Consider the following 27,534-nt stretch of genomic DNA (forward strand, 5'->3'; position numbering starts at 1 on the left):
CGTAAGGAGACCCTGTCTCTATGAAAGGTAATGAACGGTGGTATTGCCATTAGGGCCTGTAATTCCGAAACCCTTCTTGCTGAGGTAATTGCCAACAGGAAAGCTGTCTTCCATGAGAGGAATTGTAAGTCCACAGAAGCTGCTGGCTCAAAGGGGGGGTAGAGTCAGTTTTTCTAGGACAAAGTTGAGGTCCCAAGCTGGTACTGGGGCCTTTCTTGGTGGCTTGATATTCTTGATTCCTCTAAGAAATTGCCTTAACAAAGGATGTGAGAACACAGGTGGATCAGTGTTGTATCTAGCTGAAGCATGCATCTTTATAGAAGAATATGAGAGTCCTTTCTGTAGCATATCTGCCAAGTATTCCAGGATGAGTGGGATGTTCAATAATGATGCATCATGACCCTTGCTGGTATTCCAAATGCTGAATCTCTTCCATTTTGCAGAATAAACCTTTCTGGTGGATGGTCTGCGGGCTTCTGTTAATATCCGCTGAACTTCCTTGGAGAGAGATAGATTGAGGTTATTCATGGAATCTCCCAAGCTGTTAGCTGGAGCGTCTGAATGTTGGGATGTACTGTCTTGAAGTTGTTTTGAGTCAAAAGATGGGGCCATTGGGGAAGGGCCCATTTTTTGTTGTGGCATATGCTCCGTAGTAGTGGATACCAGTGTTGTCTTGGCCAGTCTGGAGCTATTAGGATCCCTTTTGGTTTCTCTGCTTTGATCTTTAGTAGTACTGTGGTCATCAGTGGCAGAGGTGGGAATGCATAAATATTTAGGAAGTTCCAGTTGAATGAGAGAGCATCTATTTTCCATGCTTGTGGATGATATGCCCTTGAACAGAACTTTTGTAGCTGATGATTGAGGTGGGAGGCAAATAGGTCTACTTCTGGCCTGTCCCATGTCGAGGTGAGCCTTATGAAGATTTCTGGATGTAACCTCCATTCGTGGGGATCTAGGAAATTCCTGCTTAGGCTGTCCGCCAGCACATTGTCTTTGCCTGGAACAAACTGGGATTGCAACTGTATGTTTAAGCTCAGTGATTTTTCCCAAAGATTCATGGTCAGTCTGCAAAGGGGGTAAGAATGGGTGCCCCCCTGCTTGTTTATGTACCACATGACAGTGGTGTTGTCTGTCCGTATTAGCAGGTGGCCTTGCTGAAGTTGTTGTCGAAAGGCCTCGATGGCATGCATGACTGCCAGCATTTCTTTTTGGTTGATATGCAGATGCGAGACCATTGTCCTTGAATACATCTGCCCTCCATGTGCGCCCCCCCATCCAAGGTCTGAGGCATCTGTGGTCATTGTTTGTGTTATTTGTGGTTTTTTGAATGACATTCCTGTGTTTGCCTGGCTTACCGAGGCCCACCATAGGAATTCCTTTTGTAGGCATGGGATAAGCGGTATGGCTGTCTCTAGGTTGTTGCTGTGTTGAGACCATAAACTTTTTAGGTACCATTGAAGCTTTCTCATGTGTAGTCTTGCTAATGGAACCAGGAGAATGCATGATGCCATGTAACCCAGGGCCTGTAGGAATCTCCTTGCAGTCATCTGGGTGAGCTTTGCCAAACCTTTGAAATAATGAGTTAACTTCTTTTGCTTGTCTTCTGTCAGGTAAGACATTTGAGAGGTTGTGTCTAGATTGGCTCCTAAGAAAGTAATTTGCTGGGATGGCTGCAGTCTTGACTTTTGGAAGTTGACTATGTATCCCAGAGCTTAGCAACTGAATGACATAATCCAAGTTTTTTGTCAAAATCAGTTTGTCGTCCGCTTGTATGAGGCAGTCGTCCAGGTACGGGTAAATTTGGATCCCCTGGAGCCTGCAATGAGCAATTACTGAAGCCAGGCATTTTGTAAACACTCTGGGCGCAGTAGATAAGCCAAATGGCAATGCTGAGAATGGATAATGCTCTGGCCCTGCAAGAAATCTGAGGTATCTTCTGCAGCTGTGTCTGATAGGGACATGCAGGTATGCCTCCTTGAGGTCCAGAGTAATTAGCCAAGACCCCTTGCCCAGCATGGGAAGGAGTTGCTGTAAGGTCAGCATTTTGAACTTTGGTACTATGAGAAAGGTGTTTAATGCGGACAAATCCAGTATTGGTCTCCATTGTCTTTCTTTTCTTGGAACAAGGAACAGTCTTGAGTAAAACCCCGGGCCTTGTTCTTGTTGTGGAACTTTTTCTATTGCATTGATCTGAGCTAGCAGAGAAATTTGCTTGAAAGCCTCTGCCCTCTGGTTTTGCGGTAGGTTTGGCATGCCTTGTTTCCTTGGTAAGGTATGAAAGTGGAACCTGTAGCCTTGGTCTATAATGTCCAAAATCCATTTGTCCTTTGTCAATCTGTGCCAATTGTCTGAAAACAGACATAATTTTCCGCCCAAGGGAGCTTCTGTTTGCTCTTTGGTTAGCGGAAGTAGAGGAAAGTCATTGGGATTGTCCCTGTGGGGCAGGAGAAGCCCCTGTGTCACTTCTTTGGTTTGCTGGTTGCCATTGTCATCCCCTGTAGGAACTTCTGCATTGTCCTCTTCCTCGGCCACGCCTGCTTTTGCCCCTTTGAAATCTTTCAGTATTAGGAAAGGACCAGTTTTATGAAGGCCAATTCCTGCTGAATCTGGGTGGCTGAACCTGGAGGAAATCTTTGACTGTCTGAACTGACTTGGCTTTTTTCTCAATGGTCTTTAATACATCTTTAGCATTAGCACCAAAAAGCTTGTTCTTTTCCAAGGGTGCATCAAGAAGTTTTGCCTTAACATGATCTGGTAGAGGTTGTTAACCATGCATGTCTGCGAATGACCGCCCCTGTCATAGCTGCCCTACATGAAGCTTCCAATGCATCATATCCACACTGAAGGAAGTGATTGCTAACTTGCTGAGAGTTGTGTACAGCCTCCTGCAAAGACTTCCTATCTAAAGGATCAGGAGAGGCCAAAGTTTTCTGTAAATCATCTAACAGGAAATCCTGATATTGAAACATATGAGAGAGACAATTGAGAGCTCTCATAGATAAAGTAGTGGAGGTGTAAACCTTCTTCCCCCATCTCTCTAATGACCTAGCTTCCCTGTTGGAAGGCAAAGGATTTTTGAGGTGGTAGCTGAAACCCCTTTCGGCCCCTGTGAAATAGTTTCTAAATCAACAGCATGGGCCCTAAAGAAATGAGAATGTGTTTCAGGAACTCTATAGTATCTGTCCGGCTTGGCAGGAGCAGGAGGGAGAGTATCAGGGGTAACACTGGAGTCAGAGTATAAATCATGCAAAACATCAAGCACAGGAGGTATAGCTAAGGGCCTGTGCTGGGGCTTTTTAAGGAAGGTACGAAGGCGCTTTCTGGAATCAGAAAATTCCTGGCCTTGCCACTTAAAATGTTCCCTCATGGAATGCAGAACTTCCCCAAAAGAAATATCCTCAGGAGGGGAGGCTGAGGGGATGGAGTCCTCTGCATCTGAGTCCTCGTAGGTCTGGAAAGGCTCTTCCTGGCTATCGGAGTGGCCAGAGGCCTCAGAATCTTCATCTGAAGGGAGAGGGTCAGTGGGCTCAACCCTGGGCCTCTTATCAGGAGGAGGCTGGGATCCTCCCTCAGGATGGGCCTGGGAACCTCTGATCATGGAGATTAAGTCTGCTGCCATAGTCATGATTTGTTGTCTCAGGAGTAGGCTGAGGTAAGGCTTTTGCAGTAAGGTGCTTAGTCTTGCTGGCTGCCTTAGCACGTGTGTAGGCCTTGATAGACATGGACATGGGAGGCCTAGCAGCTCCACGTGCAGGAGTTACCTTATCCACAGGAATGGTCTCGGGCATTTCCTCTGTTACAGTATCCGGAGGAAAATCAATAACTGGCGTCGGTGTGGTCTCCGGTATCGGAGGTATCGGTAATGCGGTGTCTTCGGTTCGGAGCGGTGAAATAACCGCCTCAGAGGGAACCGGGGCACTCGCGGTAGGTTTTGGCGTGGTGTCGGTGGAAGACGCGGGCCGAGGATGGCGATCCCGGTCTTTACGTTTTTTAGGAGTCTGCGATGTCGGTAATTCCGACGGCATCTTGTAATCGTATTTTTCGCCGAAAAAGTCTTCAGCGAACTCCGCCCGGTGCCTGAGTGCGCTTATTGAAGCGAGCACAGGCCGAGACGTCGTGGTCTGGGCCAAGGCAAGGAAGGCAGTAAGAATGGAAATCCTTATGAGGTATTTGTTTACCACAAGACAAACAATTATTAACTTTTTCAGTAATTTCTGACATCGGCTGAGGCAAGAAAATGTCCCCAACGGGGTACTTAGCCTTTTTGATGACTTCGGATCGAAGAATACAGGAGCTGACCGACCGGCACTTGCGAACTGCTTCTGCTTCGGGCACCGCGCGGCAAGAAAGACTGAAGAAGATGGCGTCGGCTGATGCTTATGTACTCCTGCCGCTCTGACGTCGGAGAGAAATGCGACATCAGCCGACGTCGGACCCAGACTTTGGAATCCGACCGAAGGCTGCCTGAGGCAGGACAACCCATATGTTACGACTGCAGTTGCATTCTTGAAGGACATCTGCACAGCGGCTCCGGACCCATCCGAGGGAGCATTGTCCGAAGGTCCTGCACCTGGAGTACTCAAAGGCCTAGTTGGCTCTTCGTGGGAGTGTTTCGGCAAGCGGTTCTGTAATGGCAGACGACAGGGGCTGCAAAAGCGCCTCACTGATGATGGCTGAACCTGCAGCTGGCTCTGCTTGTAAACAGTCATCTGATTCAGACCTCGGAGGCCTGTCCTTATCCTTGCGCCTTTTGTGAACTCCGGTAGTCGTAAGCATGTCCGACGACATATTGTAATGAAATCACCTGCCAAAGTAGTGAAAAGCAAAATCGTATCTCCGCTTAATAGTATATTGATTAAATCTAGCACAAAACCGACAACTAGCTACGTCGTGGTCAGGGCCTAAACAAGGAATACAGTAAGAGTGGAAATCCTTATGAGGTATTTGCTTCCCACATGAAATACAATTATTAACTTTTTCTGACATCGGACTGGAGCAAGAAAAAAGTTTCCCCAACGGGGAACTTAGCTTTAAGAAGAAGAAGAAAGTCTTCGGAATGAAGCACCAAAAATATCAGGAGTCAGCCGACCGGCACTTGCGAACTGCTTCCACCGCACGGCAAGAAAGACTGGAGAACATGGCTTGGCTGGGAGCTTTGTACCCCTGGCGCTCTGACGTCAGGGAGGATGACTGAACAGCCGACGCCGGACCCAGACTTTGGGATTCTGGCCGACCAAGGGCTGCTTGCCGGCAGGAAGAACCTTACAGTGATGACTGCAACAGTGAAACACGATGAACATGTTCAATAAATAGCACAGATGAAAAGTGTTTCAGTTTAGCATATATGTATATTTTTACATACACACATACAAATGTATCACATACAGACAGAAACACATATACATGAAGAAAAGTACAGTTTTGTACCTACCATAAATGTAGATGTTCGAGGATTCCATTGCTGCAGTCCTGACTATTGGGGTATAGTCCGCGTCCAGTCGGCCCGAATACCAGAGTATAAGGCTGACGTCGGTCAGGGCGCATTAGACTGACGTCAGTACGTCAGGGTACTAATGCGCATGACCGACGTCATATCCTCAGTCTTTTCTTGCCCCAGATGTCAGAAGACCCTAAAAAGACAAGTCCCAAAACAACCTGCACCAAAAACATGTACAATATATACAACAATATATATATATATATATATATACAGAAATATAAACATGTAAACTCACCTACACAACCACCCCTAAATACAGAGGGGAAGGAGGGAGGGTAAATTGGACTGCAGCAATGGAATCCTCGAACATCTACATTTATGGTAGGTACAAAACTGTACTATGTTCTTCGCCTTCCATTGCTGCATTCCTGACTATTGGGTAGAATCCCAAAGCAGAGGTAAGGAGGCTGGCAAATTATAAAGTAGTAGGAGCTGACAACATGCCTTGTAAAACAGCTGTGGCAAAACCAGCCCTGGACTTAGAGTAGATAGGAAGGTGATAATGCCTAGAGAAAGTATGCACTGAACTCCAAGTAGCTGCTTCCAGAATATCCTTAGTTGCCACCCCCCTTAGAAATGCTGTTGAAGTGGCAGTAGCCCTAGTGGAATGAGGCCTAATCCCAGCTGGAATCTCCTTGCCATGATGGGAATAACAAAATGCAATGCAAAAGCCAATCCACCTAGAAATAGTTTGTTTTGACACAGGCTTGCCCTGAGAACTCAAAGCAAAAGAAACAAACAACTGCTGAGACTGCCTAAAATCCTTAGTCCTGCTTAAATAATAACGCAATTGCCTGTGTACATCTAAAGTGTGCAAAATCTTTTCCCCTTTATTTTGAGGTTCTGCAAAAACGTAGGCAAATGAATAGTTTGGTTTAAAGCCACACTAGAAACCACCTTAGGCATAAAAGAAGGATTAGTACGTAATGATACCCTATCCTTATGAAAAATCAAAAAAGGCTCTACTGCCATAAGGGCCTGCAACTCAGACACCCTTCTTGCAGAAGTAATAGCCAACAGAAAAGCAGTCTTCCATGACAAATATTTCAATTCAGCAGTAGCTGCAGGCTCAAAAGGTTGTAGAGTAAGGTTTTCCAACACAAAATTGAGATCCCAAGCAGGAGTAGGAGCTCTACGGGGGTCTTATATTCTTTGCCCCTCTAAGAAACTGCTTGAACAAAGGATGCGAAAACAAAGGTGGGTCACAATCATAGTGAGCTGAAATTGCTGCAGCATGAATCTTTATGGAAGAGAAGGACAAACCTTTGTCCAATAATTCAGTAAGATATTGAAGAGCCACACTCAAATTAGGCTCTGAAATCTCCAAATTCTTTGCTGTACTCCAAAGTAAAAATCTCTTCCATTTTTCTGCACACTCTCCTTGTACTAGGCCTTCTAGCTTCCATAATCACATTTAAAACTTGTTGAGGAAGTTGAGACCTGCTGTGTTTCAACACAGAATATGCCAGGCTGTTAGATGAAGAGAGTGAAGCTTGACATTGAGCAGATGACCGTCCTGCTGAGATAACAGATGAGGAATCAGAGGTAAAGGCCATGGAGGCTTCTTTACCAGACTCCGTAGTAGTGGGTACCAGTGTTGCCGAGGCCAATCTGGAGCTATCAAAATCATCCTTGGCCTGTCTTGTCTGACCTTTAATAGTACCTTTGGAAGAAGCGGTAGAGGTGGAAAGGCATACACATGAAGGTTTTTCCAACTGAAAGACAGAGCATCCACTTTCCAAGCTGTGTGATGAAACCCCTTTGTGCAATACTTTGGCAGCTGGTGGTTTAGTGGAGAAGCGAACAGATCTATGTCTGGAGTTCCCCATGACACTGTCAGTTTCTGAAATACATGAAGATCCAGTTTCCACTCGTGGGGATCCATGATTAGTCTGCTTAACACATCTGCTAAGGAGTTCTGTGCTCCTGGCAGAAACCTTGCCTGAAGAGTTAGTTGCAAGCTTAGCGCAGTCTCCCATAAAATCATTGCTTGCCTGCATAGAGGATAAGAATGTGTTCCCCCTTGCTTGTTGATGTACCACATGACAGTTGTGTTGTCTGTTAGAATCAACACCTGCCCTGGAAGAAGTAACTCCTTGAAAGCCATTAATGCAAACTGGACTGCTAACATCTCCTTCATGTTGATATGTAGATGCTGTAGTCTGGCAGGCCACTTGTCTTGTATCCACTTTCCATTTAGATGAGCTCCCCAAGCAATGTCCGAGGCATCTGTCGTTAGAATCTGACTTGCCTCTGGCCGGGTCACAGAGAGTCCCTTGTTTAGGTGACATTCCTGAGCCCACCACAAGAATTCTTTTGAAGGCAAGGTATTATTTGAATGACAGTGTCCAAATCCTGGCAGTGCTGTGTCCATACATTTTGAGATACCATTGTAGCTTCCTCATATGCAGTTTGGCATTGGGAAGCACCAGAATACAAGATGCCATGAACCCTAATGCTTGAAGGACTGTCCTTGCAGTCAGCACGGACTGATGAGATAGTTGATGGAAGTAAAGTGACAGACTCTTTTGTTTGTCCGGGGTTAAAAAGGCCATCTGGGCTGCTGTATTCAGTCTTACACCCAGAAAGCACATGTCTTGAGAGGGTACTAGACTGGACTTTATTTCGTTCACAGAATACCCTAGGCATCTTAGCACTGCTATAACATATTCCAGATGCTGTAGAAGGTCTTCCTTTTCTTGAGCCAGAATCAGGCAGTCGTCCAAATAAGGATAGATTTGAATTCCTTGAAGCCTGAAGTAAGCTATCACTGGAGCCAGAACCTTTGTGAATACTCTGGGCGCAGTAGATAAGCCAAAGGGCAATGCAGAGAACTGATAATGAGAATTTCCAGCTCGAAACCACAGATACCTCCTGCAACTTAGCCTCATAGGCACATGAAGGTAAGCTTCCTTGAGATCTAAAGTTACCATCCAGTGATCTTTGCCCAGCAGAGGTAAAAGCTGTTGTAACGTCAACATCTTGAACTTGGGAATGTCCAAAAACGTGTTGAGGAGAGATAAATCCAAAATTGGTCTCCACGTGTTCCCCTTCTTTGGTACAAGGAACAGGCGAGAATAAAATCCTAGGCCCCTTTCTGATACAGGGACTGGCTGAATAGCCCCTATGTGAAGTAACTGTAAAACTTGCTTGTGAGCCTCTTTTCTTTGTAGAGGAGGAACGTCTGGCATGCCTTTGAAAGGGGGCATTGTATGGAAGTAAAATCTGTAACCGTGGTGAATGATATCCAATACCCATCTGTCTTGAGTAATTAAATCCCAATTTTCTTTGAAAAGAGACAGTCTTCCTCCCAAAGGAGCTGCCAAACGTGAATCTGCTGGCAGCTGAAAAAACAGGTCATTGGGTCTGTTTACGAAAGGACTGACCCCTGCCCTCACCAGAAGTCTGAGCAGGTGAACTCCCTATTCTAGGCCTAAAAGAACCTTGAGCCCTGCCCCTACCACGTCTAGACCTACCCCTAGACTGAGAATCATAAGCAGGATATGTCCACCCCTTAGCAGGCCAATTTCTACTAAACTTGGTGGCTGCACCTGCAAAAATCTTTAACAGTTTGCATAGACTTAGCTTTGTCCTCCATTTTCTTTAAAACTGCTTCCACAGGCGAACCAAACAACACATCAGACTGTAAAGGAGCATCCAAAATCCTTGTCTTAACATGCTCAGCTAAATTCTGATCCTTCAACCAGGCATGCCTGCGAAGAACAGAACTGGTAGCAGCCACCCTCGAGGAGGCCTGTACAGCATCAAAACCACATTGCAAAGAATGCTTACCCACTTGTTCAGACACATGAACCAAATCCAGCAACTCTTTACACTCAATACCTTCCGCCAAAGCATCCACCTTAGATTTCAATTGTGAAAGGAGATAATTCTGATATTTTAGCATGTGAAACTGACAATTCAAAGCTCTCATGGCTAGAGTGGAAGAAGTATACACTTTCTTTCCCCACCTATCCAAAGCCCTTGCCTCTTTATCAGTGGGAACAGGATTTTTAACCACAGAAGCCTTTACACCTTTAGGCCCTTGAGAAATAGTTTCTGGGTCTGCCCTAGGACTCTTAAACAAATATTTATGAGCTTCGGGCACCCTATAATACCTATCAGGCTTAACAGGAGCAGGAGGCAAAGAGTCAGGGTTCAGGAAGCCTCTGCAAAAACATCTTCCACCACATTCAACACAGGAGGAATAGCTAAAGGCCTATGCTGGGGTAAAACAAGAACTCCCTAAGCCTTTTCCTGGAGTCAGAGTAATCCTGGCCTTCCCATTTAAAGTGCTCCCTCATGGAATGCAAAGTCTCTGAAAATGAGAAATCCTCAGGTGGAGACGCTGTAGGAGTGGAATCATCCACATCAGAATCAGAATAAGTAGGATACTCCTGCAAATCTTCCACAGAAGATTCTGAAGCCTCTGAACACTGTTCAAAACTATCAAACTCCGGTTCCACCCTAGGCCTCTTATCAGGCGGGGCATAGAACCCTAATCATAGTAATCAAATCTTCTGCCATTTTAAGCATATGTTTCTTAGGTACAGAACCGAAATGCTAGGAGAAGCCCCACTGAAGCTGAAGTAGGCCTACCTCTCAAAGAAGTTTTGGCAACAGAAGGAGAGGCCCTAACTACCTTGGGAAGAGAGGGAAGAACAGTCACCTGAGAAGCCCCCTCAGCCTGGCCTACCTCCTGAGAAGGCACATCCTGTAAGAGTATAGTTTCTGCCTGGGACTCCATGGAAACTCCTGGCAAAACCTCCGGCTCCACTGAGCCTTCTAAAGAACCAACGTCCGGGACTGCCGGTTCCTCAACCCTAGGCTTCACTGTTTTATCCTTGCGCTTCTTGGAGAAGCGGGCGCCGGAGCATCCGTCGGCATTTTATAATTGCAACGCTTCCCAAACACTAACCTGGCACAGTCTAACCTCCTCTTAATAGTGCGTTTGTTAAACCTAGCACAAGAGCGGCAACCAACAACGTCGTGCTCAGGCCCTAAACAAGGTATACACAAGGTATGATAATCCCTATGAGGTATCTGTTTCCCACAAGAAATACAGTTATTCACTTTTTCTGACATCCGGTAAAATACTGAGGCAAGAAAAAACTAAAATGTTCCCAACGGGTACTTAGCCAACTCTGTTTCGGTCTGAAACTCCGGTTTCGGAAATATTTCAGAACGCCAACCTGCACTCGCAAAACTGCTTCTGCATCGGACCATGCGGCAAAAAAGACTGAGGATATGACGTCGGTCATGCGCATTAGTACCCTGACGTACTGACGTCAGTCTAATGCGCCCTGACCGACGTCAGCCTTATACTCTGGTATTCGGGCCGACTGGACGCGGACTATACCCCAATAGTCAGGACTGCAGCAATGGAAGACGAAGAACATCCACAAACATACATACAAATGTACATACATATATATATATATATATATATATATATATATATATATATATATATATATATATATCTATCTATATCTGGAGTCCAGAAGGTAAGCATTGACTAACTTTTTTTCTTTGACTGTCCTTGTGCTGGTGAAGACTGAGGAACTGGTGTGCCTTCTTTTTCCTCTTCTTCCTTTTCATTTGTTTCGGGCTTCAATTCGGATTGTTTTTCTTCCACTGTTTCGGGCTCTGGCTTACATTCTTCTATCTGTTCTTCTTGTACCTGTCATAAAAAAGAAATACAGAAATGATAACCCACTTCTACCGGTGGCCACGTATCACAGTTCTGTACCAAGTTTAGTTTCAGTAAGCTGGGATTTAAAATGGAGTTCAAAATAATGCTAAATAAAACCAAGTAATAACTTGCAATTGGCACAAGCAGTTGCTTGCTGCAAGACATAACAAAAAGTACAATTGTGTACACTTACCATAAATATAGATGTTAGTGTGTATTCACTGTTGCAGTCATCACATTTGGGTTATCCCTGCCAGGGTAGCCCTCGGCCGGCCCGAATACCAGTGGCTTAGTATTTCTGCATTGGTTGCTGTCGCTTCAGGGCTGACATCAGGTCGTCAGTAGTATAAAGTAAGGCAGCAGACGCCATTACATCACTTTTTCTTGTCCTAACTTGTCAGGAGCCCCCAAGTGGAAGCCAGGCTCTGGTGGAAGAACCCCACTAGTAGAAAGTAAATACCAATATGTCCCTTGTAAGGAAAGAGAAGAAGAGGAGGAGGGGGATGGAGGGAGGGAAACCAGGACTGCAACAGTGAATACACTCGAACATCTACATTTATGGTAAGTGTATACAACTGCACTATGTTCTTCGTATTTCACTACTGCAGTCATCACATTTGGGTTGATTCCCACAGCTGAGGAAATGCATGGACACAGTCAAGCAAACTAAGGGCTGGCTAGGATGCCCTGCAAAACTGCAAAGGCAAACCCTGCCCTGGATTTGGAGATAGGCAGGTGGTAATGTTTGGTGTAGGTGTGAACAGATATCCAGGTGGCAGCCTCCAGGATGTCCCTGGTGGGGACTCCTCTGAGAAAAGCTGCAGAGGTGGAGGCTGCCCTGGTGGAGTGAGTCCTGACCCACTTGGGGGGAGACTTTCCGTGTTGCTTGTAATAGAAATGGATGCAGTGTGCTATCCCATTTGGAAATAGTTTGTTTGGAGATGGCTTTGCCCTCTGCTCCTGCAGCAAAGCTAACCAGCAATTGATCAGACTTTCTGAAGGATTTAGTCCTGTCTAGAGAGAATCTGAGCAGTCTGTCCACAATAAGAGAGTGCAGGATCCTTTCCCCCTTGTTCTGTGGGTTAGGGAAAAATGTGGGCAAATGAATGTATTGATGGAGAGCCACACTGGACACTATCTTGGGCATGAAGGATGGGTCAGTCCTGAGGGATACCCTTGTCAGCATGGAAGATGATAAAGGGTTTCACAGCCATGAGTGGTTGCAGCTCAGAGACCCTTTTGATTGAAGTGATGGCCAGAAGGAAAGCTGTCTTCCAGGAGAGAAATTTTAGCTCTGCTGAAGGGACTGGTTCGAAGGGCGGCAGGGTGAGCTTTTCCAACACAAAGTTAAGGTCCCAAGCTGGAGTTGGTGCGCTTCTGGGTGGCCTCAAGTTGCTAGCCCCTCTTAAGAACTGTTTGATCAGAGGGTGTGAAAAAAGGGGGCTGCTCAGTGGGAAAATGAGCAGAGATAGCAGAGGCATGAATTTTAATAGAGGAAAAAGAGAGACCACTGTGTAGTAGGTCAGCTAAGTAATCCAGGATGAGAGGGAGGGAGAGAGAACTGTGCCATATTGGCTCCCTTAGAATGTACCCAGGTGCTGAACCTTTTCCATTTACCAGCATAAGACTTTCTAGTGCTAGAGTGTCTGGATTTACATATGACATCTAGAACCTGTTGACTGAGGTTGGCAGATTGATCGGGGGGGGGGGGGTTAGGGAATAAGCCAGTCTGCCAAATTGAGGGTCTGCAATTGGGGGATGCATGAATTCTCCTTCCCTCTGGGTAAGGAGGATTGGAATCTGAGTGAGATGCCATGGTGGCAGTGGGGACAGGCTGCGCAGCAGCGGGTACCAGTGCTGGTGAGGCCAGTCTAGAGCAATAAGAATTGTCCTTGGCTTTTCCTCCTTTATTTTGAGCAATACCCTGGGTATGAGAGGTACTGGAGGAAAGGCACAAACAGATAAGATTAACCCAGGGGAAGGACGGGGCATCTACTTTCCAAGCCACGCAGTGATGCTCCCTGGTGCAGAACCTGCTGAGTTGATGGTTGGTGCGGGAGGCAAAGAGGTCGACCTTCAAGGTGTCCAATTTCTGTGTTATCAGGGTGAAGGTTCTTTTGTTGAGCTGCCACTCGTGTGTGTCCAGAAGAATTCTGCTTAAGTGGTCTGCCAGAGAGTTTTGAGAACCTGGTAGGAATTGTGCTAGGCGGAGTTGCATGGCAGGGGCTGTGTGCCAAAGGGTCATGGCCAGCCTGCATAGAGGGTAGGAGTGAGTCCCTCCCTGCTTGTTGATATATCACATCACAGTGGTGTGTGTCTGTTTTGATCAGGAGAGCCCCTGGGGAAAGAAGGGATTGAAAACTGTCAAGGCATGCTGGACAGCTATCATCTCTTTTTGGCTGATGTGCAGATGGATTTGCTGTCAGCTCCATTGGTCCTGTATGCACCTGCTGTCCAGGTGTACCCCCCAGGCATAGTCTGATGCGTCTGTGGTGAGGGTCTGGGCGGCAGGGGGTGGTGAGAAAGGTGGTCCCTTGTTGTGGGAGCATGTTGTTGCCCACCAAAGAAAATCTTTTCTGAGGCAAGGTATCATGGGTATAAGAATCTCCAGGTTTTGGGAGTGTTGACACCAAAGGCTTTTTAGGTACCACTGAAGTTTCCTCATATACAGTCTGGCATATGGAATGAGTAGAATGCAAGATGCCATGAACCCCAGAGCTTGCAGGATTTTCCTTGCAGATAACTGGGGTCTGGGTGGCTAGTTGAGAAAAGTAGGCTGTCAGGAAAGTTTGCTTTTCTGGTGTAAGGAATGCCATCTGGGATGCTGTGTCCAGGCTTGCTCTCAGGAATATAATCCTTTGAGTAGGTACTTGTTTGGATTTCTTTTCGTTGATTGTGTACCCTAGAGAGGTTAGTAGGGACTTGACAAAGGCCAGGTGCTTGAGTAGCTTTTCCTGGCTGTCTGCCTGAATTAGGCAGTCTAAGTATGGATAAACCTGGATATTCCTTTGTCTGCAAAAGGCAATGGCCGGAGCCAGACATTTTGTGAAAACTCTGGGAGCAGTAGATAAGCCAAAGGGAAGTGCAGAGAACTGAAAGTGCAGAGATCCTGCCCTGAAACGGAGATATTTCCTGCATGATTCCCTGATAGGAATGTGGAGGTAGGTCTCTTTTAGGTCTAGGGTGGCTAGCCAAGCACTCTTGGACAGCATGGGTAGCAGCTGCTGGAGGGTGAGCATTTTGGATTTTGGTATCACCAGGAAGGTGTTTAGAATGCATAGATTGAGGATGGGGCAACTAGGTGCCCTCTTTTCTGGGTACCAGAAAAGGTCTGGAGTAGAAACCTTGGCCTTTCTGTTCTGCAGGAACATGCTCTATTGCCCTCATAGAGAGCAGGGAAAGGACTTGCTTTAGCACCACTGCCCACTGGTTTGGAGGTAGATCTGGGAACCCTTTTGGAGCTGGAAGGGTGTGGAAAGAAAATTTCTATCCCTGAGACACTATGTCGAGAACCTAGCGGTCGTTGGTAATGGTGGCCCAGGCTCTTGTGTGAAAGGAGTTTTTTCCTCCCAGGGGTAAGTGAAGGTGGATAAAGGGAGGTGGTGGGTGAGGAGAGCCATTGTGAGTTCTTACCATAAAGGGGTGGCTTGGAACTCCCTGTTTTTGAAGTGGAGGAAGTCCACTGTTTAGATCTCTGCATTCCTCGTGCCTGCTGTCTGGGGGGTCTGCTTCCACAGGGTCTGGTCTATACTGGCCTGGTGGGAACAGGAAAGGACCAGTCCTGGGTAATGCCTGCTGAACCTGGGTGGCTGGACCTGTAAGAAGTCCTTAACTGTCTGCATAGATTTTGCTTTTTCTTCCATCCTTTTTTAAGACCTCTTCTGCCTTAGTGCAAAATAAGTTGTCTTTGTGCAAGGGGGCATCCAACAATTTAGATTTAACTTGGTCTGGCATGTATGTCTTCTAAGGAGAGAACCAGTGAGAACCAGTGACTGTTGCCCTGCAAGAAGCTTCTAGGGCATCAAAACCACAGTGCAAGGTGCGTTTGGTTACTTGACTTGAGAATGCACTAACTCTTGTAACTCTTTAGATTCTTCACAGGCAGAAAGGAAGACATTTTTTGTTTGAGGAGTTCCAGGGTATGTTGCTGAAATTTTAGCATATGAAAAGTACAGTTTTGTACCTACCATAAATGTAGATGTCCGATAGGAATGCATCTGCAGTCCTTACAAATGGGTTGTCCTGTCGTCAGGCAGCCCTTCGGTCGGCCGGATTCCAAAGTCCGGGTCCGGCTTCGTCTGGTGTCGCACTTCACCCGACGTCATCGCTGCAGTTTTTCTGGTATAAAGGCATCAGCCAACACCATTTTCCTCAGTGTTTCTTGCCCCAGGTGCCCTCTTGGATGGCTAAATTTGGATAAATGCCAATGTTTCCAAATAGTAGAGAGCAAACACATAAAATAAGCATGTATGTACATATATACAAACAAATACACCATAATAGATCCCCCCCAAGCTAGCTGAAGGATGGCAAATACCCTAGGAGTACCTCAGAGGGGAAGGTGGGAGGGTAATCCTGACTGCAGATGCATTCCTATCGGACATCTACATTTATGGTAGGTACAAAACTGTACTATGTCCTTCAAGGATGCATCTGCAGTCCTTACAAATGGGTAGAATACCATAGCTAAACAAGGGGAGGAGGAAAAAAGTAGAGATTATGGTGTAGCTAGGATCCTTTGCAAAACAGCAGTGGCAAAACCTGCTCGGGATCTAGAGTATAAAGGTAAATTGTAATGCTTGGCAAATGTATGCACGGAGGTCCAAGTAGCAGCCTCTATAATGTCCTTGGTAGCCACTCCTCGTAAGAAAGCTGTGGTAGTGGCTGTAGCCCTTGTGGAGTGAGGCCTGATGTTCTCTGGAGTTTTCTTTCCATGGTAGGAGTAACAAAATCTAATGCAATTTCCAATCCATTTGGAGAGTGTCTGTTTTGAAATTGGTTTGCCTTCCTTTCCTGTGGCATATGCTACCAGAAGCTGGTCAGTTTTTCTATTGGACTTAGTCCTGTCCAGGTAGTAGCGTAATTGTCTATGTACATCCAAGGTATGCAAGAGTCTTTCTCCCCTGTTCTGTGGGTTTGGGAAGAATGTAGGTAGGTGGATAGCCTGATTTAATGACACTCTGGATACCACCTTAGGCATAAATGTAGGATTTGTTCTCATGGACACTATCTTGATGGAAGATCAGGAAGGGTTGCACTGCCATTAATGCCTGTAGTTCAGAGACCCTTCTTGCTGAAGTTATTGCCAGCAGGAAAGCAGTCTTCCAGGATAAGTATTGTAATTCTGCTGTTGCTGCTGGCTCGAAGGGGGGAAGTGTCAATTTTTCTAGCACAAAGTTCAAGTCCCATGCTGGCAATGGTGGTTTCCTGGGAGGTTTTACATTTTTAATTCCTCTCAGAAACTGTCTGAGCAGAGGATGAGAGAAGACAGGAGGATCCAAGCTGTATTCTGCTGAAATAGCTGATGCATGTATCTTGATGGAGGAATAGGACAGGCCTGTGTGGAAGAGCTCTGCCAAGTACTCCAGGATGTTGGCTATGTTTACCCGTGTCACATCTTCTCCCTTTGCAGTACTCCAAATGAGATAGCTTTTCCATTTTGCTGCATAATTCTTTCTTGTTGAAGGTCTACGAGCCTCCAGGATTATGTCTTTAACCCTTTGGGATAAATTTGGGTTAATTGCTGTTATGTAATGTTCCAGGCAGTTAGCTGCAGAGTTTTCAGGTTTGGATGCAGGATGTTGTAGTTGTTCTGTGTTAACAGTAATGGGATCAGGGGTAGTGTCCATATTTGCTCCCGAGACATGCTCCTCAGCAATGGGTACCAATGTTGTCTTGGCCAGTCTGGGGCTATCAGAATGATCCTTGGACGGTCCTCTTTGATCTTCAGAAGCACCTTGTGCATCAAAGGAAGTGGTGGGAATGCGTATGCTGTCAGGTTTTTCCAACTGAAAGATAGGGAGTCCTCCTTCCAAGCAAGTGGGTGGTACGTCCTTGTGCAGAATTTCTTTAGCTGGTGATTGAGTGGGGATGCAAACAAGTCTATTTGTGGTAATCCCCATTCTCTTGTGATGGCTTTGAAGATGTCCGGATGTAGCATCCATTCGTGGGCATCTGTGGTAGTTCTGCTTAATATGTCTGCTAGAATGTTTTCTTTTCCCGGTACAAAAATTGCTTGTAACTGAATGTTGTAGCTCAGGGCCACATCCCATAGGTCCAGTGCCAGCCGGCATAGAGGATATGAATGTGTGCCTCCCTGTTTGTTGATGTACCACATAACTGTGGTGTTGTCTGTCCTTATCATCAACTGGCCTTCTTGGAGAAATGGTCCGAATGACTGGATTGCCAATTTTACTGCCAGCATTTCCTTTAGATTTATGTGTAGGCGCAGCTGGTCTTGAGTCCATAAGCCTTGTATGCACTTGCCCAGCATGTGTGCCCCCCAACCGAGGTCTGAGGCATCTGTCGTGATGGTTTGGCTTGGTTGACTGTTGCAGAAGGGCAATCCTGTGTTTGATTGACAGGCCTGAGCCCACCATAGGAACTCCTGCTTCAGGCATGGGATTATTGGAATTTTGGTTTCTAGGCTGTGCTTGTGTTGGGACCACAAATTCTTTAGGTACCACTGTAGCTTTCTCATATGCAGTCTGGCATGAGGGACCAGAATTATGCAGGATGCCATGAAGCCTAGAGCTTGCAGTACTTTTCTTGCCGTTAGATGGTTCTGCTTTGTTAATGCCAAGAAGTAGAGAGGTAGTTGCTCTTTCTTTTCTGCAGTTAGGAATGCCATTTGTTTTGATGTGTCCAGCTCTGCACCCAGAAAGGTTATTCTTTGGGATGGAATCAGCCTTGACTTTTTTATATTGACTGTATATCCCAAGGCTTGCAGCAGGTAAATGACTCTTTGTAAGTCTTCTGTTAGCTTGCTTTTGTTGTCCGCTTGTATCAGGCAGTCGTCCAGGTAGGGATAAATTTGGATCCCCTGAAGTCTGCAATGAGCAATTACTGATGCCAGGCATTTTGTGAACACTCTGGGTGCAGTAGATAAGCCAAAGGGCAATGCTGAAAATTGATAATGCTCTGATCCTGCAAGAAATCTGAGGTATCTTCTGCAAATTGGTCGTATGGGGACGTGCAGGTATGTCTCCTTGAGATCTAGAGTTACCAGCCAAGACTCCTTGCCCAGCATGGGAAGAAGCTGCTGTAGGGTCAGCATTTTGAATTTTGGAACAATGAGGAATGTGTTTAAAGCGGACAGGTCTAGAATGGGTCTCCATTTGTTTTCTTTTCTTGGTACCAGGAAGAGTCTGGAATAAAATCCCTTTCCTTGCTCCATAGATGGTACCTTTTCCACAGCTCTCATTCTTAATAGCTGAGATATTTGCTTTAGAGCTTCTGCCCTTTGAGTAGGTGGTAGGTTTGGCATTCCTCTCTTCCCTGGTAGAGTATGGAAATGGAACCTGTAACCTTGGTCTATAGTTTGCAAAATCCATTTTCCCTTGTGATGCAATGCCAGTTCTTTGAAAATAAGGTTAGCTTTCCGCCTAAGGGTGCTTCTAGTTGTTCCCTGGTAGGCGGTGCCACTGTCAAGTCACTGTGATTGAGTTGTTGTAGTGGTGGTGGCTGCGTCCGTGCCTCGCTGGTTGTTACCTTGCCACTGGCGTCCCTGTAGGCACCCCTGGATTGGTTTCTGCCTCTAGAACGCCTATTCCTGCCTCTCTGTGTCTTAGAGGAGTCCGGAAAGGACCAATTCTTGGAGGGCCAGTTCCTGCTAAACCTTGGAGGTTGAACCTGTAAGAAATCTTTCACCGTTTGTACTGATTTCGCCTTCTCTTCCATCTTTTTTAGTACCTGCTGAGCAGGGGAACCAAATAAATTGACCTTGTCCATGGGTGCATCCAAAAGCTTTGATTTGACATGGTCTGGTAATGCCTGTTCTTTCAACCATGCATGTCTCCTGATAACTGTGCCAGTCATGGCTGATCTAAAGGAAGCCTCCAGTGCATCATAGCCACATTTTAAAGAATGGTTACTAACTTGCTGTATGTTATGTACCATTTCCTGAACATTTTTTTATCTAAAGATTCTTCAGAGGACAGCTTTTTAGTTAACTGGTCAAGCATAAACTCTTGATATTGAATCATATGAAATTGGCAGTTCAAAGCCCTAGCTGACAAGGTAGCAGAAGTGTAAACTTTTTTACCCCATCTCTCTAAGGACCTGGATTCCCTTTCAGAGGGGAGGGGGTTTTTAGTAGAAGTAGCTGCTACAGCTTTAGGGCCCTGGGAGATAGTCTCTGGATCTGCAAAAGGAGCCTTGTATAAATGGTGATGAGTGTCCGGGACCCTGTAGAACCTATCGGGCTTAGCAGGAGCCGGAGGTAATGAATCAGGAGCAGTGCAAGCATCATTAAATGCATCATCTACAACAGAAAGAACTGGAGGTATAGCTAAAGGCCTATGTTGTGGCAAATGTAGAAAGGTTCTAAGCCTTTTTCTGGAGTCTGAGAAATCTTGGCCCTACCACTGGAATTGTTCCCTCATAGCATGCAAGGTTTCCCCAAAGGAAAATTCCTCAGGTGGAGAGGCTGAAGGAATGGACTCTTCAGCATCAGAGTCTTCGTAAGGAGAATAAGAAGCCTCAGGAGGGTCTGTATGTTCTGAGTCATCAGAGGAATCATCAGTGGATACTGGTTCAGGGGGCTCTGCTCTAGGCCTTTTTTCTGGAGGTGGGACAGAGGACCTGTCTGGATGAGGCTGGGATCCACGGATTAAAGAAATTAGATCCTCAGCCAAAGAAAGCATATGAGAGCTAGTGCTGGGCCTGTGTGAGGGGGGTTTGGCAGGCACAGTTTTTGAAGCTTTGGCTGCTTTAGCCCTGGCAAAGGCCTTAATAGACATGGCTGCAGGAGGCCTGGCAGCTCCACGTGCAGGGGTTGAAATATCCAGGGGAATAGTGTCTGATAATTCCTGAGAAACCGCAACAGAAGGTTGGATTTCAGAAACCGATTCTACCAGGTTAGAGGAGGCCTCGGTAGAAGGCATGGTTTCGGCTGAAGAAAGAACGCTTGCTCGGTTTCGCCGAAACCGAGACACTCATGTTTGCTTAATCGCGGTTTCGCCGAAACCGCGGACCGCGAGTGTCGGTCCCTTTCTTTACGTTTTTTGGAAATTTGCATTGTCGGAGGATCCGACGGCATAATATAGGCAAAATCAGAGCCGAAAATCTGTTCAGCAAACTCCGACCGACGTCTAAGCGTCCGTCGGTTAAAAGAAGCACAGGCTAGACAAGCTGCTACGTCGTGGTCTGGGCCTAAACAATGTATACAGTAGGAGTGGAAATCTTTATGAGGTATTTGTTTCCCACAAGATAAACAGTTATTCACTTTCTCTGACATCGGCTGAGGCAAGAAAGAGTCCCCAACGGGGTACTTAGCTTTTTAGAAGTCTTCGAAGTAGTATTCGGTAGTAGTAATCTCTGGATCTGACCGACCGGCACTTGCGAACAGCTTCTGCTTCGGGTGCCACGCGGCAAGAAAGACTGAGGAAAATGGTGTCGGCTGATGCCTTTATACCCAAAAAACTGCAGCGATGACGTCGGGTGAAGTGCGACACCAGCCGAAGCCGGACCCGGACTTTGGAATCCGGCCGACCGAAGGGCGGCCTGACGACAGGACAACCCATTTGTAAGGACTGCAGATGCATCCTTGAAGGACATCTGGCAATTTAGCGCTCTGGTAGCAAAAGTAGCAGAGGTGTACACTTTTTTACCCCATCTGTCTAATGCTCGGGAATCCCTATCTGAGGGGGTGGGATTCTTAGCAGAGGTAGCTTTAATTCCTTTAGGCCCTTAAGAAATTACCTCAGAGTCAGCAGTAGGATTTTTGAAAAGAAATCTGTGTGAGTCAGGGAGTCAGTAAATTAAAGAGAGCAGCTAAATTATAAGTAGAATTATTTAAGATGCGGTGGAGATAATAAACACTGTGGTTTTAAACATTTTTAAATTTTTAAACTGTTCTTGCACCTGGAGATCGTTTTTATAACCATCTACATACATTTTTGTTCTTTCTTCTTTGACATTTAAGTGTGTTGCACTTCCAAAACAATCCACAAGATAGAGCCAAATCCCTTTGTCAAACATTAAAAGTATATATTTTACTAAAAGTTTTAAATAATCATATACATGTAGGATATTATTATTTTTTATTTTTTTTATTTTATTTTAATGGTTCTGTACAAATGTTTTGTCTTAAGTACTGTGCCTTGTGTTTTTAACCAGTGTAAGGAAAACATTATACCTGGTTCTGAGATATGTATGAAATTAATGTGTATGTATTAATCAATTAATTGATCTGTTTTCTGTTGGTAGATTTGTAAAGGAAGATTGTTTAAATAGGGGTGGTTTTATTCAGGCCAACATTTGATGAAGTGTATGTTAAATGAAAACGTATTTTTGTGAGCGTTTATGGTGTTTTGTGCATTAAACTTTTGGTTTCTTCGGTTCCTCAGAGCTTCATTGTTTCACCTTTCGTGTGGGCTTTATTTGGATTTATTGGTGGAGTTTTGAGCCAATTTGGTGTGTGTTTTTTCATTTACTGTTTGATCTTAAGCAGAACTTTCAAGAGGAGAGGCAGAGGGGGAAAGGCCTAAACTGAGAGGCTTTCCCAGGTGAAGGACAGGGCATCCACTTTCCAAGCTTGAATGTTGGAAGTCCTTGTGCAGAATTTGTCCTACTGACAGACCTGTTTGCCTCCCCTCAGAACTATCTCTGGATTCCCCTATTTGTTTCACAAAAGGATGAATACTTTTGGTTCCAGTTTCCACTCGTGTGGGTCCATGAGATTTCTGCTTAGGTCACCTGCCAGTGAATTTAGCTTACCTGGCAGGAACTGAGCTTGTAGGTACACTTGGTAGCTCAAGGCTGTGTTCCACAGAGCCATGGTTAGTCTGCAGAGAGGGTACAAGTGGGTTCCCCCCTGCTTGTTTCTGTACCACATAACAGTGGTGTTGTCTGTCTTTACCAATAATTATCCTGGAAGAATGTGGTCCTTGAAGGCTGTCAGGGAATTCTGTACAGCTAACATTTCTTTTTGGTTGATATGCAAGTGCATCTGACTCGGGATCCATTTGCCCTGAATGCACTGCCCTGCCAAGTGAGCACCCCCCCCCATGCATAGTCTGATGCGTCTGTTGTTAGAGTTTGGGCGGCAGGGGGTAGAGTGAATGGGGGCCCCTTGTTGGGGTAGCTGGCCTCTGCCCAACAAAGGAACTCTGTCTTTAGGCAAGGAATGATAGGAATCATTGATTCCAGGTCCTGAGAATGTTGACACCATAGACTTTTAGATACCACTGTAGTTTCCTCATATGCAGTTTTGCATATGGAATTAGAAGAATACAAGAGGCCATGAACCCCAGGGCTTGCAGGATTTTCCTTGCAGATAGCTGGGTCTTTGTGGCTAGAAGTTTGAAGTAGACTGTCAAATGAACTTATTTCTCTGGCTGAGGTAAGCCATCTAGGAAGTTGTGTTCAAGCTTGCTCCCAGGAATACAATTTGTTGGCAGGGTACTAGATGAGATTTCTTTTCGTTTATGGTGTACCCCAGTGAGGTTAGCAGTTTCTTTACAAATGCCAGATGTTTTTAGTAGCATGCCCTGGCTTTCTGCCTGAATTAGACAATCGTCCAGTTATGGGTATATTTGAATATTTATTTGCCTGCAAAATGCAATGACTGGAGCTAGACACTTTGTGAATACCATGGGTGCAGTAGATAAGCCAAAGGGAAGTGCAGAGAACTGATGGTGCATACAGGCTGCTCTGAAGCGTAGGTATTTCCTGCAAGATTCCCTTATTGGAATGTGCAGGTAAGCTTCCATTAAGTTTTAGGTTCCCAACCAGGCATCTTTGCCTAGCATAGGAAGCAGCTATTGAAGTGTTAGCATTTTGATTTTTGGGATTTCCAAAAAGGTGTTTAGAATAGAGAGGTCCAGGTTAGGATGCCAGGAGCTGTCTTTTCTGGGTACCAAGAAAAGTCTTGAGTAAAAACCTTGTCCCCTTTCATCTGCTGGGACAGGCTGACTAGCCCTGACACTTAGAGAGAGAACCTGCTGTTGAGCCTCTGCCCACTGATTTGGGGGTAGGTCTAGCCAACCGTTTGGGGTTGGTAAGGTGTGGAAGTGGAATCTGTATCCTTGGAAAACTATATTTAAAACCCATTTGTCCTCGGTAATGAGTTCCTAGTTTTTTGCATGCAGGGCAATGTTTCCCCCTAAGGGAGCAGGCAATTCAGCAGGGCTTGGAAGGTTTAAGGTCAAGTCATTGTGACATTTTTCCATAGGGGGGTGTCTTACTACTTCCAGTTTGGAAGTGGGAGCCCCCCACTGCTTAGGCCTGTGAGTACCTTGAGACTGCAGCCTATGTGATCTGCTGTTCCTGGGTTTGGACTGAAGGCCTGGAAGAAACAGGAAAGGACCAATTCTTAGAAGGCCAATGCCTGCTAAATCTAGGAGGCTGTACTTGCAGGAAATCTAACAGTTTGCACAGATTTAGCTTTTTCCTCCATCTTATTAAGGACTTCTGCTTTGTTGCCAAACCGGCAGTCTTGGTTTAAAGGGAGCATCCAGTAATTTAGCTTTAACATGATCTGGCAAATTTTGCTCCTTAAGCCAAGCTTGCCTTCTAAGTACAGACCCAGTGACAGCAGCCCTGCAAGATGCTTCTCGTTTGTGTCTTTCGGCTTTTCCCAATTAGGGGTCGCCACAGCGGAACTCCAGTCCACTAATAATTGGTAGTTGATTTTTACGTGCAGAGTTACCAGCCCTGACGCACAGCCTTCAACGAAAGTACGCCCATTCACGCATGTCTCCACGCAGAAGAAACTCTAGCTGAGAATCGAACCGGACAGCGTCTTACTGTGAGGCGACAATGCTACCGCAGCACCACCACCGCGGGTTAGAGAGTCAAAACCACATTGCAAAGCATGTTTACCAACTTGTTCTGCAGAATGCATTAAATCCTGTAATTCTTTATTTTCAGCACAGTCAGGAATCAACATAATTTTCTGTTTAATTAGTCCCATAATATGCTGCTGATACTTTAACATATGAAACTGGCAGTTTAAGACCCTAATGGCCAAAGTAGCAGAAGTGTATACCTTCTTACCCCATCTGTCCAAGGCCCTGGAATCGCTATCAGAGGGGGTAGGGTTTTTGGCAGTAGTAGCCTTAATGCCTTTAGGTCCCTGGGAAATGGTCTCTGGGTTCGCAGTAGGATTCTTGTAGAGGAACTTACCTGCCAAGCTTCCTGGGAGCTGGAGGTAAAGTGTCTGGGGCCAGGCTAGATTCCAAGAAGGCATCATCTACAATGTTCAGGACAGGAGGGATAGCTACAGGTCTGTGTTGAGGGAGGGTAAAAATTCCCTAAGCCTCTTTTTGGAGTCAGAGTAATCCTGGCTTTCCCAACGGAAATGTTCCCTAAGGTTTCACCAAAAGAAAAATCTTCTGGAGGGGAAGCAGAGGGGATGGAATCCTCTGCATCAGAATCCTCATAGGTAGATAAGGGCAAATCCTGGTAATCAGAAGAAACAAATTTCAGAATCCTGATCAGAAGAATCAGAAGGAAAATCAGTTCTAGGTCTCTTAGAGGGTGAAGGCTGGCTTCCCCTAATTGAAGTAATAAGGTCTTCAGCCATTCTTCTTTGTTTTTTAGGCATATGGGCCTGACCATGCAGTTTGGATGTCGGTTTTCTAGGCCTGGGTCGAGTTTTAGGCCTTGAAGAAGAAGATGGTGTCAATTTGAAATGCAAGTCAGTAGACCCGAATACGCCCTCAGAAGACGGTGCCTGCACAGCGGCTCCAGACCCATCCAAGGTAGAGACATCCACAGGTTCCATAGTCGAAGAAGCATCTTGCGGCATATCAGACTCTGAATGGGTCTCAGTAGAGGCCTGTGAATCTGAAGTAGAGGGTTATCAGGGGCTGCGAAAGCACCTGAGTACCGACGAACTGGCGACTAGCTTGTTGGAAGTGTCATTGGCAGCTTTGGACTTATGTGGTCTGTCTCTGTCTATCTTTACATTTTTTCAGAATGTTGGTAGTCGGACGGCTTAATGAAGCCATTTCAGGATAGTTAAACAGAGTACCAAAATAATTTGTTGCAAAAAGAAACTGACGAAGAATAGTCCGGGGGTTGCATAAGCACAAAACCGACACAGAGGGACATCGTGGTCTGGGCCTAAGCAAGGAATGCAGTACGAATGAAAATCTTTATAAGGTATTTGCTTTCCACAGGTAATGCAATTGTTAACTTTTGCTGACATCGGTTAAGAGCAAGAAAAGGATCCCCAAGCAGGGTACTTAGCTTTTTTGAAGACTTCGGTTCTGAAACTCGAAAATGAAAATTTCAGGAGTCTGCTGACCGTTATTTGCGAACTGCTTCTGCTTCAGGCACCGCATGGCAAGAAAGACTAATGCAATGGCGTGGGCTGCATGTTTTACACCCCTGACATAATGGAAGAAGAGACAGCATCCGACACAGGAATCCAAGACTTTGATATTCAGGCCGGCTGAGGGCTACCTGCAGGCAGATAACCCAAATGTAATGACTGCAACAGTGAAACACGAAGAACATCAATGTGGGAACAAAGGCCCAAAATACGGGATGGATTTTAAATATTGCTCTTATAAACATAGAAAGTTGCTAGAACATGTTTTGCAACAGCATGCATTTTCTAAAAGATCTAGTCTGAAATTCAAATGTCTGGCACTGTTTATTAACTTCATCAATAATTTGTCAGAAATTCACTCAATGTGGCAAAAACCTGGACATTCTGTATAATTCTGGACAGCTGAGAGATATGCAGGCATGTAAAGATACAAAGATAAATATAGACAACCTTCACGCAATTACAAAGCAAAAATAAAAGCTTGAGAATTTACCTCTGTTTTTACTACCAAGGGTTCAGATGATTCCATATCAGGCTCATCCTCTTCTTGTTTGATATCTACTTTTACCTCCTGTGATGGTGGATCAGGTGCAGTCTGTTGGGAGTTCACTTCTGTACTGCTTGTTGAAGGTGGATTTGAGATTGGGCCGTCAGTGCTTACTACTGGCTGTGAATGCTGTAATAACAAAATTAAACACAAAACATTAGACTGTTTCTAAAACTACAATGCATTATATTGCACTAGGATTAAACAAATCTTAAATAATTCAGTTTTGTACCATAATTTGCCAGGTTTCTTAAAAACATTCAGCATCTGCATTTGTTTTACTATCGCTGCTGTTAAAACATGGCAATGCAATTTATATCCACTCTCAGAGTACTACTGAGTGCAATAGAAGGTGGTTGTGTTGCTGATTAGAATCTGGACAGACTACAAGGAAAATAAAAAATATATATACTCTAAATAGATAAGACAAAACAGTGGCTACAGACAAGTTATTATGCCTGCCGCTCTTCTTGCTGACATTCATAGATCACAAGATCTTACATCGAGATCTGTTCCTCATTTTTGGAGTGTGTATCATATCACATGAAAGTCCTCTCCGTCAAGAAAAATAATTCAGTGCTGATAAAGGGTTTGCAAGCTCAAACTGGGTTAGAATCTAGATGGTCTGATGGGAAGAAGGTTCCGAAAAGTACAGTTTTGTACCTACCATAAATGTAGATGTTCGAAGATCCACATTGCTGCAGTCCTTACACTTGGGTAGTCCGCTGTCCTCGGTCGGCCCGAATATCAAAGTATAAGGCTGACGTCGGTCAAGGCGCATTTGACTGACATCAGGACGTCAGGGTACAAATGCGCATGACCGACGTCATATCCTCAGTCTTTTCTTGCCCCAGATGTCAGAAGACCCTAAAAAGAAAGGTCAAAACCAAAAAACAGCAAACAAACAACCAACCATCCTAGCACTAAAAATATGTACAATATATACAATATACACCATATTGACAACCCAACCCACACAACCGCCTCTAACTACAGAGGGAAGGAGGGAGTAAATTGGACTGCAGCAATGTGGATCTTGAACATCTACATTTATGGTAGGTACAAAACTGTACTATGTTCTTCATCTCACATTGCTGCAGTCCTTACACTTGGGTAGAATCCCAAAGCAGAGGTAAGGGAGGATGGCCAAACTATAAGGAAGCAGGAGCTGCCAAAATGCCCTGCAAAACAGCAGTGGCAAAACCAGCCCTAGATTTAGAATAAAGTGGTAGGTGATAATGCCTAGAGAAAGTATGCACTGAACTCCAAGTAGCTGCCTCCAAAATATCCTT

At 45.3% G+C, this 27,534-nt stretch overlaps 1 protein-coding gene across 2 annotated transcripts in view; it reads right to left on the reverse strand.

Moving 5' to 3' along the window:
• EP300 (E1A binding protein p300) overlaps positions 1 to 27,534 on the reverse strand; it is a 1,713,356-nt gene that overhangs the window by 593,187 nt on the left and 1,092,635 nt on the right. For both annotated transcript variants that reach the window (XM_044076495.1, XM_044076487.1), the window contains exons 15-16: positions 26,189 to 26,371; positions 11,024 to 11,183 (exon numbers count right to left, since the gene is read on the reverse strand). In XM_044076495.1, coding sequence (XP_043932430.1) covers positions 11,024 to 11,183; positions 26,189 to 26,371 — 343 coding nt within the window. The remainder of the gene's footprint in view (positions 1 to 11,023; positions 11,184 to 26,188; positions 26,372 to 27,534) is intronic.

The sequence above is a fragment of the Protopterus annectens genome, chromosome 1.part1 (genome assembly GCF_019279795.1).
Source record: "Protopterus annectens isolate FY-2018-M chromosome 1.part1, PAN1.0, whole genome shotgun sequence".
In the NCBI taxonomy this organism is placed as follows: domain Eukaryota; kingdom Metazoa; phylum Chordata; order Ceratodontiformes; family Protopteridae; genus Protopterus; species Protopterus annectens.